Below are 12,926 nucleotides of genomic sequence, written 5' to 3'. Positions count from 1 at the left end.
GGGTAAAGGATTGTCCAGAGGAGATTTGTCTGTGGGGAAGTCTCAGTTATTAATTGGTATAGGAAAGTCAAGCCCACACTGGTGGCACAACTCCTAGGCAGGTCATCTTGAGCTATATCAGAAAGCTAGCTATAGGTGAGCCTGCACAAAGCAGGGACTCTGGGTTCTGTTATACTTCCTGGGCTGTGAGTTTGTTCCCAGGACAGAGAGTGCTGCCTTCAAATTCCTTCTCTGACTTCCTTCAGTGATAAGCTGGGATGTGGAAGCATGCACCAAATAAACTCTTTCCTCCCTGTGTTGATTCGGTCAGTGTTGGAGCACAGCAGCATGAGTCCAGCCAGAGCAAAGCCCATCATATCTGCATCGCCTTCATTGATCCTCCGCTTGAGAAAATGTCCACAACAGAAAGGGAAGTCACAGCATTTTCTCAAATAATTTCCCTTCGTGTGCAAGGGCCCTGAGTCCTAGTCCGTCATCTCAGCTGTGTTGCTTCTTGCCATCAATATTCTCACCAGAGGCTCCTGCCTTGGTTCCACTCACTCATTCTCTGACTGACTCCATATAGCCATTTTCTGCTGTGTACCAGGTCCCACTCTGACTCCTAAACCTACGTTAATGTGAGAACAATAACAACCAAAAAAAAAAAAAAAAAAAGACAAAGCACAAGTCCACGGCTCTTCTGAGTCTGTATTTATCTAAGGGTATCTATTATGTACTATATTCGTCAACGATTGTGTTCCTTGACGGTGTAAACAGACCTTGAGTTCGGTAGTCAGAGACTATTTCCTGTTCTCAGAATTATGTAATCTTTTGTTCCCATAGGGCATTACACATTTCAAGATGCACATTATGAACTTAAATATAAAAAGTCTGATTGCAGTGGGATGGGACTAAGTAATAAAGGAAGGTCTGTGTCACCCCGATGTGCCCATCAGAGAGTGGCATTGGGAAGATGTTAGCTCAGAGGGAAAGGTGGAGCAAGGGTGGTGGGTTGGCTTATGCACGGACAGTCAGTGTCCATAAGTTCTGAGAGTACCCAGAGTCAGCTTCTCTGGTGGCCAGGGAAGAAGATGAGAAGGGTCCCGCGATCCAGGGACAGTTTGGAGGCTTCAGAATCAGAATCAGAGACTATGAGCTCTCTGATTTCAGACCCATACAGACATTTTCCCGTACTCTTTCCCCTTAGTTAAGATTCCGTCTTTACTCTAAGATTGGAGGGCTAGATGTTTGTATAACCACAGATTTAGATTCTGAGAAACAGAAAGTCATCTGGTTAGTAATTCAGGTGGAACAGAGAGCTTTGTTTCCAGTTAGACAATAGAAATCTAGGTCACAAGATTATTATAGGGGCAACAGTAGGAACCTTGCATCATTCAGATAAGGTCCCACATTTTCACGTGGGCCAGGAACTGACAAAGGGCATTAGAGGAAGGAGCCAGGTAAATCATCTGACTGATGCCTGCTAGCCATGTAATTCAAGATCACTCAGGGCCCCAAGGTGCAACAGAAAACATGGTCCAGCTCAAAGAATAAAGATGCCTCCCAGAAGAAATCTTCCTCATTTCAAATAGAACCCAGGCCCGTGAGACTGTGACTTCAGAAGTTTTAAGAAATTATTCCAGCCGGGCGGTGGTGGCTCACGCCTTTAATCCCAGCACTCGGGAGGCAGAGGCAGGCGGATCTCTGTGAGTTCGAGGCCAGCCTGGTCTACAAGAGCTAATTCCAGGACAGGCTCTAAAAAAGCTGCAGAGAAACCCTGTCTCGAAAAACCAAAAAAAAAAAAAAAAAAAAAGAAAGAAAGAAAGAAATTATTCCATGGTATCCTTAGAACTTTCCAATCATGTGTGAGACATTCCTTATTAAACTCAGGTTTCCAGGCCTTTTCCCAGCAGTCCTGCTTCTCTGGGGATTTCTTGGAGCCCAGGAACACGGAAGCTCTGCCGAGGTGGCTCTTGTGCTTGGGGCATCCACTCTGAGAATCTCTGGCCTTGTTCTCAAGTTGTCTCTGTTGAAAGAAGGGGGCCACTTGTTGGTTCCCGGCTGCTCAGCCCTGAAATAATCAACAGAAACTGTATTAATTAAATCACTGCTTGGTCCATTAGCTCTAGCTTCTTGTTGGCTAACTCTTACATATTAATTTAATCCATTTCTATTAATCTGTGTATCACCACGTGGCTGTGGCTTACTGGCTAAAGTTCCCCCATCTGTTTCCAGCCGGGCTGCATGGCATCTCTCTGACTCTGTCTGCTTTCTCCCAGCATTCTTTTTAGTGCCCCCCCCAATGCCTACCTAAGTTCTGCCCTATCAACAGGCCAAGGCAGTTTCTTTATTCACCAATGGTATTCACAGCATACAGAAGGAAATCCCACATGCCCCGTCCCCTCACTATGTGCTCCACCACGTCCAGGTGAGAAGGATTCACCTCTTCTTACAGCTGTCATCTTCCGTCTCGCTGTCTGTCCGGGGAGGCTACACACATGCAGCATGGCCTTAGTGCCTTAGAAAGCCAGTGTGGCCTTTGGGGAAAGACAGAAACAGACAAATGAATTAAACCTGCGTTCTTTGCAGTACTTCTTGTGGAGTCCCACTAAGCCAACAATGCTTACGGGCCTTTGAAGAAGGAGCCTGACACCGGTGTGCATAGTGGCCCATGTGCTCTGACACCAGTATTTTTTATGAACTATGTGTCTGGCTTTTGATGAATTACTCTAACATGGCTATTTCTTTTCAGTAAGCTGGGGACAATATAGTTTATCTGGAAGGCTGTGGTCAGCATAAAGATTGTCTATGTAAAACCCCTAGGTCTGGCTTGGCTTGAACCAACAAATACTAGATCCTTTGCTTCTTTAGAACAGTTGTCCAAGTAGATGTCATAACACTAAGCAAATTACTATTCGGTGATATCCGTGCATGGAAACTGCCATTGAGGTAGCTCTGAACTTAGTAGATGTTTATATAGTGCCTATTTTAGTTCTCTTGCTGATTTGTACTAATGTAAAAAGGCTAGACTAATAAATAATTTTAAATATTTGGCTATTTAGAAATATTAGTATAGTTGAAAGAGTTTCCTACTTTATTTGTATACCAAATGAATCTAATATCAGTTAACAAAGTCTTCCACAGTCCCTCTGCATCTGCCATTTGTTTCAACTACTGAGTTCCACAGAAGAAATATCAAGTGCTTATGTATGTATTAAGGACTTGTTAAGGTGTTTTGATATTAAAGTATCTGGCAGGTAATGAATGTGTATTCTCCCAGGCTGTTCTCTGAGCAAAACTTGAGTATATGGAATCAGACTGATAATATATGATCCCCAGACTATAAACTGATGGTCTTTTAGGGGCTTCTTGCCTATGAATCCCCTCTTCTCGCTGGCCTTTATAATGTATTACAGAAAATACTCAAATGTGGAAGGTCACAGTTTCCTAAGAGAATCATAGTTATGATGAGAATGAAAAAAAAAAAACATGAGAAGAGCCAGGAAATATGAAGATATCTCTCTTCTTTGTCCCTTTTTTTAATCTTCTATCAATATTTGTATTTTCAGAGATGACCTGAGCTAGTCAGCTGTTGTCAACTTGGCACAAACTAGGCACACCTGGGAAGAGGAAAGACAGTCGAGGAATTGGCCTGTGTCAGAATTTTCTTGATTGACTGCTAATTGATGAAGGAAGGCCCATTCCACTTGAGTGGTACTATTCATGGGTCAGTGGCTTTAGGTTATATAGAGGAAAGTAGCCAAGCAAGCCAGAGTAAGCAATCAGGCAAGAAGTGTCCCTATGTGGTCTCTGCTTCAGTTATGGCCTTGAGTTCCTGCCTTGCCTTCCTCAGTCATTAACTGTTACCTGGAAGTGGAAGATGAGATAATCCCTTTCCTCTCCATGCTGCCTATTGTTCATGGTGTTTATCAGAGCAATAGAGTAGTAGCTAGAACATGGTTTTAATGTGGGTGAATGTGGAGACTCCTAATCTGACTTAGGGAGGATCCACTTGACCAAAGGAAGCCCCTCATCTCCAGAGTGCAGAGACAGCTGTTTCACTAGAGATCCTTCTTTCTTTTCAGTGGCCTTTTTTCTCTTTCCTGTGCTCCGCATCTCTGGGTGCAGCAAACTCTTCCCTGTTCTACCCTCTGGCTCTACATCCTAACGCTAAGTGAAACTGAGGGCAGAGGTGATGTCCCATCCTTTGTGCAGAGGTGAGACCTGCAAGTGTCTGTTAAGTGAAATGATATTTAGAGAGAAAAACAAGACACTGGTACAGCTCCATCCATTACGCCGTGGCTAAAGCGGCACAGATGTCCCGCCGTGCAAATGTTTACTGAGTGACGGCTACTACAGCAGTTGCTATTCTAAGCTCTGTGGACGAACAGTGACAAATTGGGTGAGGCCCTTGACTTCGTGGAACATTTTTTTTTGGGGGGGGAGAGTATGTATGTAGATAGAATAATAGAGAGATGCACGCATTTACCATTTCTTGGTTGTGAGCCATCTCTCCATCCCACAATTGTCATTTTTTAAAGACTGTTTCTTGAGGTTACGTTAAAATTATATTAAAAATAAAGGTGGTTTTCCAGTAAGTCCCTCTCCTTTTACAGACTTGGTGGAAAAATATTTGACTACTTCTCAAGGGCAGAAGGTCAAAGATCTCCAGGGTATCTACAAAGAGATGTTAAGGTACTGGAGAAAAAAGTCCCAAGAGCCAAAGAGAATCGAGGTGTATATTTCTGCTTGCATATTCATACTCTGGGACTCCCACTGACCCTCACTTGGGCTCATCCATATCCCCACATAGGCAACAATCATGACTAAGGACAAAGATTCTACACTTCCTAAAGTAATCCACAAAATTACACCCTGTGGAAAATAATGGGTCTTAAAGCTCATAAATATACATCCTTCTTCCTTTGACAAAAAAAAAAAAAAACCCCGAAGTGCTCAACAAGACATTGCTGCTGCTGTGTCCCCCCCATGGGTCAGTTCAACAGTGCTGGCAGGAGAGTCTCTTCACTGAGACTGGTCCTTAGTTGCGTGGGCAGAGGCTCCCTCTTAGCTCTAAGGCAAGGTCAGACAAAGGAGTTATGTCAAAACTTCATGCTTTGTTGTTTGTTCTTCCTGTTGCACCCACTGCAGAAAAGAGAATAGCGTCCTTTTCATCCCGGCATTGCTGTTGGAAAGGTGAAGCATGCAACCATTCCTCCCCGTCTGTTTGTAAATGGGGACATTTGCCTGAACTCTCTAGCACCTTCCCTGGAGTCAGTTCAGTGGCTGTTCCTGGCATCACCATCAAGTAGTACAAGAACTTAGCATAGCCAACACCGTGTATGGCATGACTTTACACCTTTGCAAGGTGCGAGCTGTTGATGGCATGAGTTTTCAACCACACGTGGTAGTGTAAGTTGGGTAGCGGCTTCTCTAATGGCACATCACCATCACACGGTTCACAGAATGGACACCCCCCGTGATGCTCTCACTCTCTATGTGCCTAGTGAAATATGTTCAGATATAGTGCACATGAAGGATGTGTCACAGACTGCTCTCAGCTGCTCTTGTTTTCCAGAAAAGCACAAAACTCTAGCTCAGCCCGAAGCAGTACCTCACTTTCTTAGGGGAGGGGGTGAGATGACTGTTTTTCTTACATATTCGTACTCTGGTTCCTTCCCACAAGACCGAAGTGCGAAATGTATAAGAAACAAATAGATGTAACAGCCTAATATACTTCCTGTCTTGAAGGCCAAGAGACTAGAATAATTTATCTGGCTTTTATTTCAACCCTTAGTCGACTCTGTGCTTTTCTTTCAAGAATTTAATCAGGAACGTTGCTGAAATGTGGTTGGCTGCCTAGTGTAGTACTATGAACCAGGTGTGGTTGTTTAACTGTGAGCTACAGTTTGAGTTCTTGATAACCACATGGAACTACTATGTACAGACAAACACTACTATCCCTAAAGGAAGGTCCTGGGGGGCAGCACTGCCCTGGCAACCCTGTCCTCCCTCCTGTAACTTCTCTTCCACCTGGGAGGGAAGTAGACACCTAGCAGCACAAGAGGGACTGTAAATTCTTGGTCTCACTTGCCATCAAAGGACTTTAGGGACTTATGTGGCAAGGTATGGAGAAAAGCTTTTAGGAATGAATTGTAGTGATGCATGAATAAAATTGCACACTTTAGGGAATAAAATGGGATACAGATAATGTTATATATGTATATTAATAATTTTAGCCATATTGCAGAGTAATCAATTGTATGACATTTTTACATATATGCCCCATACCTCCTTCCCACTCTTATGTGTGTGTGCGTGTGTGCGTGTGTGTGTGCGTGTGTGTGTGTGTGTGTGTGTGTGTGTGTGTGTAACTCAAAGTTGTGAAGGCATATATCTGGCCATTTCTCAATAAATAAAGATAATTTCATTTGTTATTTATACCAGCTTACATTATTGTTACAATTAGCCCCAATTTTTTTATAATTAGGAAAGCAATTTTGTTTTTTAAAGGAAAATGACCTTGCCCACCTTGAGACAAGGAGGGATGAGTCTCCTTGATCTTTTACGTGCTGCACTTTAGATAAAACAAGATAAATAATGTGTCTGCCCTCTCCCATTTTTGGAAGCGAAATAACTTGGGGGAAAAAAGAGGGGTGTCATTTGTGACTGATATGATGGTTAGCATTTCTTGTCAGCTTGTGTGGGTTTCTGTACCCTTGTCTGTCATCAGTCCTAAAGGACAGGTACCGTCTTCCTTTTCTTTGGTCTCTCCAGCTGTTCCTGACCCCGCAGCTGGTAACCATTACTAACTAGCTGACTGACAGGTTGGCTGCCCTTGCCGTCACTCTTCGGTTTTATGCTCACAAAATGTGTTAACATCTTACCTCCTTTTGCGTTGGGTCTGAGAAGTCCCGCTCTTTCCAAATTTGCTGTTTGAAAACCATCCACTGGAATACAGGAACCATTCATCTGAAAATGAGTTGGCCTTCCCCTAGGTTTGTACGTGTGACAAGATCCTAATGGAAATCTTTTTCTGATCGTATTGTTTTTATAGAAATAGCACTGGGAAGAGACCACGTTAAGCCTCTGTGATTTGACTTATCGCCACCACCCAAGCAATGCATTCTGCATCTCTGTTTGGGCTCCCTGAAGAGGGTGGGGTACAGTTAATGAAGAGAGGTCTCCTTTCCCAGGTTAGCTATTAACGTCATTAAACATGCTTGTAAGGACATTCTGGTTTTGACAGGTTTTCAAATCAGTCACAGTTCCCAGGCAGGAATCATAGACCCCATGGTTCTCTCCTTCCTTAGGTCCCACCTGGGAGATAAGGCACAGTGTGCATTATCACTGGGTGTGAAGCCGGTGTGGATTATCACTGGGTGTGTTTTTGCTGTCTCACAAACCTTTTAAACTTACGCACATCAAACACCAGAATACAGATGGAAGCATGCGACATTTCTCCTCCCTCTCAGAAACAGGAGGGAAGATAAGGCAAAAGAATGAATTAGTTTTCACAAAAGGCCAGTGAGTGTCTCTGTCGTTGCACCTGAGTGATTGATGTTCCTGTTTGGAGACTCGTGGGAGTTCGGTGAAAAATGTCTTCTCTTCCCGGAAGGGTAATGTTACACTAAGGAGTGATATGAGGGGATTTATGGGTGACAAATTTGAAAAGAGCCAGCATGGAGCTATAGATAGCAAACGTCTGTTTTGTGCAGTAAGGAGACATTACATTCCAATAGAGCGCGACAGTCATTTCTTCCTCAGGTACCCATGCTACTTTCACATGCGCCTGACTGTGGGGACCCAAAGTCACGATCTGTCAAAGGGATGACCCAAGCTGACAGATCCAATTTCTGCTTCTTTCAAACCACCTAGACCTGCTGTTGTAGGCCCCGCCGAGGTGAATGAGGAAGTCATGGTACATATTAGCTCACGCAGTGTCTGGCAACCCTAGCTCATTTCTCCAGTGAGCCGCTATTGGTTCATTTTCCTCACCTTGTGGTATGCTAAGATTACAATAAGTCCATCTTAATTCTGTACTGGGGTTTACTGCCTATAGTTACCTCCATCTTACATTTATTTATTGAAAGGCATTTTGCCTTTTTTTGAAGATTTAACTTCCCATAATCAAATTTATCTTATTTTTGAGAGCTGTGTTTTAATGGTAAAGTGATTTACCTTATACTTTTTTCTATTTTGCAAATGCATATATAAATTATATTACTAAAATATAGAGAACATAATTATGGTATGTAAATGTTAACTTGTTTAATTTTGTTGTAACTCGGTGTGAGATCATCATTATCATTAACCCTGTTTTACAAGTCAAGACGCTGAGACACCAAGACTGTGCGGTTGGTATGTATTTTAGTGAGGACTTGAACCCAGGCAGCTGGACTCCAAAATACTCACTACTCTTATAATCTGGGCAGAAATAGAACAAAAAGGCAGCCATAGGTGAAGTATTTTGCTGTGCTAGTCCTGAGTTTAGACTCTCGCAAGCTGAACTCTCATAAAATGCTAACTTTGTTTCTTGCCTTTGTAAAGACAAGACAAATGGAGCGGTGTTGGTAGGGTGGCTGGTGGTACTGTTTGGAGAGCAGTGCAGCTTTCTGTGCTCTACCCTTCTCTCATGCTTGGCCACTTGGCCTCTGCTTCTGCCATCATTTGTATTGCAGTGACTGTCTCGGCAGAACGTGCTCTTCAGCGTAGTTTTAGGATTACTGATTCTCGGGCGTAAAACTGAAGCCCAAGGGAACGAACCCGTGGGTATACTGTAGTTAGTGGGAGTCAGATACTTGTCCAAAGATCCAGAAAATCGAATCTACTTTTCTCAGTGTCTCTAAAATGTAATCAGAGCCATTCGTACCTTCTTCTCCAATCATGCTTCAGCCCCAAGGAGAGATCCTTGCTAGTGTAATACATAGAACATGAAATGTTAGTGTTATTTTAATGTCTCTATTTCTTGGTTAGCTGGGGGGGAGGGGAGGTTGACTTCCTTCATTCTGGTCAGTTATTTTGAGTATTTGAGAGTGATCTGTTTGGGTCTTTGCCTGTCTCATTAAAAGCAGGCAAAGCCGTTAGGAATTAAAACCAGAAGTCATGACTTCATGTTTCTGTCTGCTTAGATAGAGAATCTCCATAGATATAGTTTTAGTCTAAACTATAATGATGCTTTGCCTTTCCCCAAGAATGTTTTCTATGGATTCTGTGTAACATGTACGGTTACCCACTTAGAAAGGACCATACTCTGTGAATTTTCCCAGAGCAGAAATCTGCATTTAGTCTCTGTCTAACATCATAAGCTCCTAGAGGGTGGTGCTGTGTCTTTATGAGCAGTTAAACACATTTTAGTGGTGTTTACAGCAACTGTAGAATAGCCCTCGGCCAAGGTGAGTCGGGCATTTGCTGGGTAACTGCAGGTTCCCACTGGACAGCCAGAAGAGTGTGTTCTCAGTGAGGGTGCCTGTACCCAGTGTCCCTGGTTTTAAAGAGAGCTAAGAAGAACCAAATAGCACCACCACCCTTCCATATTGGAAGAGTCTCAACAAAGCTTTTCATCTTAAGAAGACATGGCTGTAATGGTAGAAGACACATGAGACCAGGGTTTCAAAGTTGTGTGAGCTGGTTCTGTGTTCTCCCATCAGTTAGTGTTTGCAGAGGGATCCTAGGGTACTTCCTCTAGTAATCCCCTCATTTTCCCCATCAAAAACAGAATAGTAATATCAATAATGGCTGGCATTTCTAAAGCACTTTAAAACATTATAAGCCTGCTTCTTTATCCAGTGACTCAGTCAATCCACACAATAGCCCTGCATGGCAGACAATGGCACTCACATTTTACAGCTGAGGAAACACACAATGGAAAGCAGCATCGGAAGGCAATGGAGCCTCAGCTCCCCCATCAATAGAGTGTGCAATGAGGATTGCATTATTATGTCTTTAAAAGCATATTACACGCTTCAAAAGTAATCCATTGATATACATTATCAAGAAGCAAAGAGAGAAAGGGGGAAGTAAGGAATCAGGGAGGGTGTAGGGGCTCATAGAAAAGGACCACATGGGAACACAAGAAAAATACCATTGAATAAGAGCAGAAATGAAGGGGAGAGATGAAATAATGCAATATGGTTGTCCATAGGTTGATGGGGGAGTTTCAAGCATTGGGACATCTTTCCTCATTTCCTTTATCATAGTACTTTTTTGTTTGTTTCCAGTTTCCTCTTTTGCCGCAAGGATTGGAAACAGTAATAATGAAATAGAATACAGTAGGCCCATGTGTAGGGTGCTAAGAACCTATTTAAAACCACAAGGAAGACTGAAGTGTTGGAAAGATGGATAGATTGGTCTATGCTAGGCTATGTTTGTTTGTATTTATGATGGGCACGATCAAGGGCCTTGTGCAGGGTTTCAGTCGGCTGTGGAAATGGACTGAAGTAGGGGTAAAGACGTTAAGATGCCTGCAGAGCCCAGTGGGAGGAGCTGGGATGAGACCGTTTCTCCCCAGAGTGCTCACAAGCCTTGAATGCAGCTCACCCAAACACGTGTTGAGATGACTTCTCAGGTTCTCTAAGATGCCAAGGCATTTTGTCAAATCAGTCCAACTTAGTAAGGCTCTTCCTGGATGGGGATGGTTTCTGCCCTGAAGTAGCTCACTGCCATGTTGTGTTTCAGGATTTTATGGCCAGTTGCAGACATTCTGCCCCCCACATTACCCGGATTCTCAGAGAACTCTGCCACCCAGCAGCTCCTGCAGTATGGTGCCTGCCTTTGAGGACTGCCTGGTCCCTACGTCCATGGGTCAGACCGGCTTTGATGTTTTCCACAGAGCCTTCTCAACACACTCAGGCATTACAGGTGGGTGTCTGGGACTTGGCCAGCATGAAGAGAAGCCAGGTGCTTTTCCAGTTGCTGCCAGGGACAGTGTAGAATTCAGGAGAACTACCCCTGAGATAACTTCTCGCCTTCACCTTCTGTCCTGACTCTCACCCCTTGTCCACCTGCACAGCGGCCAGCATTTCTCCCCAGGCTGCGGCAGTTCCTGCCAGGGTGCCTCCCCAGTTCACCCTCTCACCTGTACCATTCTACCCATTTGGCGTTGCTCGCTAACCCAAGTGATAAGTTGTGGCACTTTCCTGCTAGAGTATCTTAGCCATATCCAGTCTCATCGCCTGTCAAGCTCCCTGATCTTGCACAGTGTTAAGGCTCATGACTACTGAGTCAGGTTCTCCAGACCTGCCTGCACAGACTTTCCCTTCATCTTACCCTTATCCTGGCTTATACTTACTCTCCTGATCCCACGTTTCCCTTCTTCTCTCCCTGAGCTCTATTTTCTCCTCTGGAATATTCCTCCCTTACTTCGCCCTCTGTAAATCCCATTCTTTCTCTTGACTCAGCTTTATTGTTGTGACCCCTCATGCCATCCTAAAACACTTTTTACTTCTGCTAAGGTCAAGGCACATCCATGCAAGCTATTCTCTTCTACCATTCAGGTCCTCAAGGACACACCTAGGTCCCACCAGCATCTGTAGGTAGCATGGGTGTATTGTGTAGCCACTGGGACTGCATAGCGCAGGAACTGACTGACTGACTGTCTGTGTTCCTTCTCTTCCAGTGTACGATTTGCCTTCAGCTTCCTCCAGCCTCTTTGGAGAATCTCTCCGCAGTGGCCCCGAAGATCCCGCATTCTTGCAGCTCAGCGCTGTGGACCGCTGTCCTAGCCAGCTGTCCTCCGTGTATACCGAAGGCTAAAAGGCTCCGCAGGTCTCTCCTGCCCATCCAGGACCTTTGAGTCGCTCGTCCCCTCTTACTTTCATACACTCACAAGATGTGTGAGGGATGTCAACCAAATCTGTGGAGCCAGTAGGGTCACGTGGTCTCTGGAAGGCGGGACTGGATGGTCGGTTCTGACTTTTCAGAAATGCCTGCGCCTCTTCCATTTTCCCTCAGTTTGCTGGGCCAGGTGACAAGCAGGAATTTCTTTTCAAAGGGAATTTAGAGTCTCACTTTAAAGATACCTGTCACTTCCTGCCTGTCAGCTCTCAGAAGACACCAATGAATGTGTCCATGAATGGGATGACCCTTGCTGAAGGCTCGAAAGCGGGGAAGACTGCCCAGTCCCCAGAGGCCGGATGTGCCACCTCGCCCTGTTTTCCCTCCTGGCTGAGTGACGCACAGTCGTGGACAGTGAGGGAAATGCACGTCCAAAGCAGGTGTGGCTTAGACTCTCTCAAACTCTGGCTTCAACATTTGTCTTACATAGCCCATGCTAACTATTTGCTCCTCAGTTGCTCCCCCAGTGGCAAAATAAGGGTTTATGTTCGCCAGCCTACTTTGTTTTTGAACTTTAAAGACTTGCTTTTCACATCTACTTTTAAAGGAAAAATATTTAAAGGTTTGTTCATTTGTTATAAGTCAGTACCCTTTTAATCACCCCAGCTGCGTGTATTTTAGCACAGCCGTAACTCTTCCTGGCCTAATTTTGCAGTTTAGCAAAGGTTATCTGAGGGAAACAGAATAGTTTTGTGCGCGTGCACACGCACGCACGCGTGCACATACACCCCCTCTGCCTGCCTCCCTCCAGGCTTGTTACAAGAACCCTAAGTGCTGTGTATGGTGGTTTGTTCCTCTAACCCCAGCATTTGGAAGGCATTCTGAGTTTGAGGGTAGCCTGGTCTACACAGTGAGTTCCAGTCCAGCCAGGGCTACATCTTAAAAAATAATAATAGCTTTCATGTATTGATGGCTCAATGACTCCAACCTGAAAACCGTCTCGTGTGATGGTTTGTGCATTGCCTCTGCTATAGTGCTCTGCCCAGGATAGACCAGGAATCATGGGAGCTGGGACACACTGAGGCTTGTCCGTGGCTTTGTTCAGAAACCAAGTTGAGCACCCCCATGGTCCAGTTATTCTCTGTGCCTTCTGCCCAGTTCCTTCCAGGGTT

The 12,926-nt window shown here is 44.4% G+C and overlaps 1 protein-coding gene across 1 annotated transcript in view; it reads left to right on the top strand.

Moving 5' to 3' along the window:
• The window catches only part of Glis3 (GLIS family zinc finger 3), a 407,608-nt gene extending 395,157 nt beyond the window's left edge, over positions 1 to 12,451 (top strand). The window contains exons 9-10 of the mRNA XM_038350195.1: positions 10,657 to 10,839; positions 11,597 to 12,451. Of these exons, the coding sequence (XP_038206123.1) occupies positions 10,657 to 10,839; positions 11,597 to 11,733 (320 nt within the window). The 3' untranslated portion in view covers positions 11,734 to 12,451. The remainder of the gene's footprint in view (positions 1 to 10,656; positions 10,840 to 11,596) is intronic.
• Positions 12,452 to 12,926: the final 475 nt, after the last annotated feature.

Source organism: Arvicola amphibius, chromosome 1 (genome assembly GCF_903992535.2).
Source record: "Arvicola amphibius chromosome 1, mArvAmp1.2, whole genome shotgun sequence".
NCBI lineage: Eukaryota > Metazoa > Chordata > Mammalia > Rodentia > Cricetidae > Arvicola > Arvicola amphibius.
The sequence above is the reverse complement of the archived record's forward strand: the minus strand, read 5'-3'. Positions and strand labels throughout refer to the sequence as shown.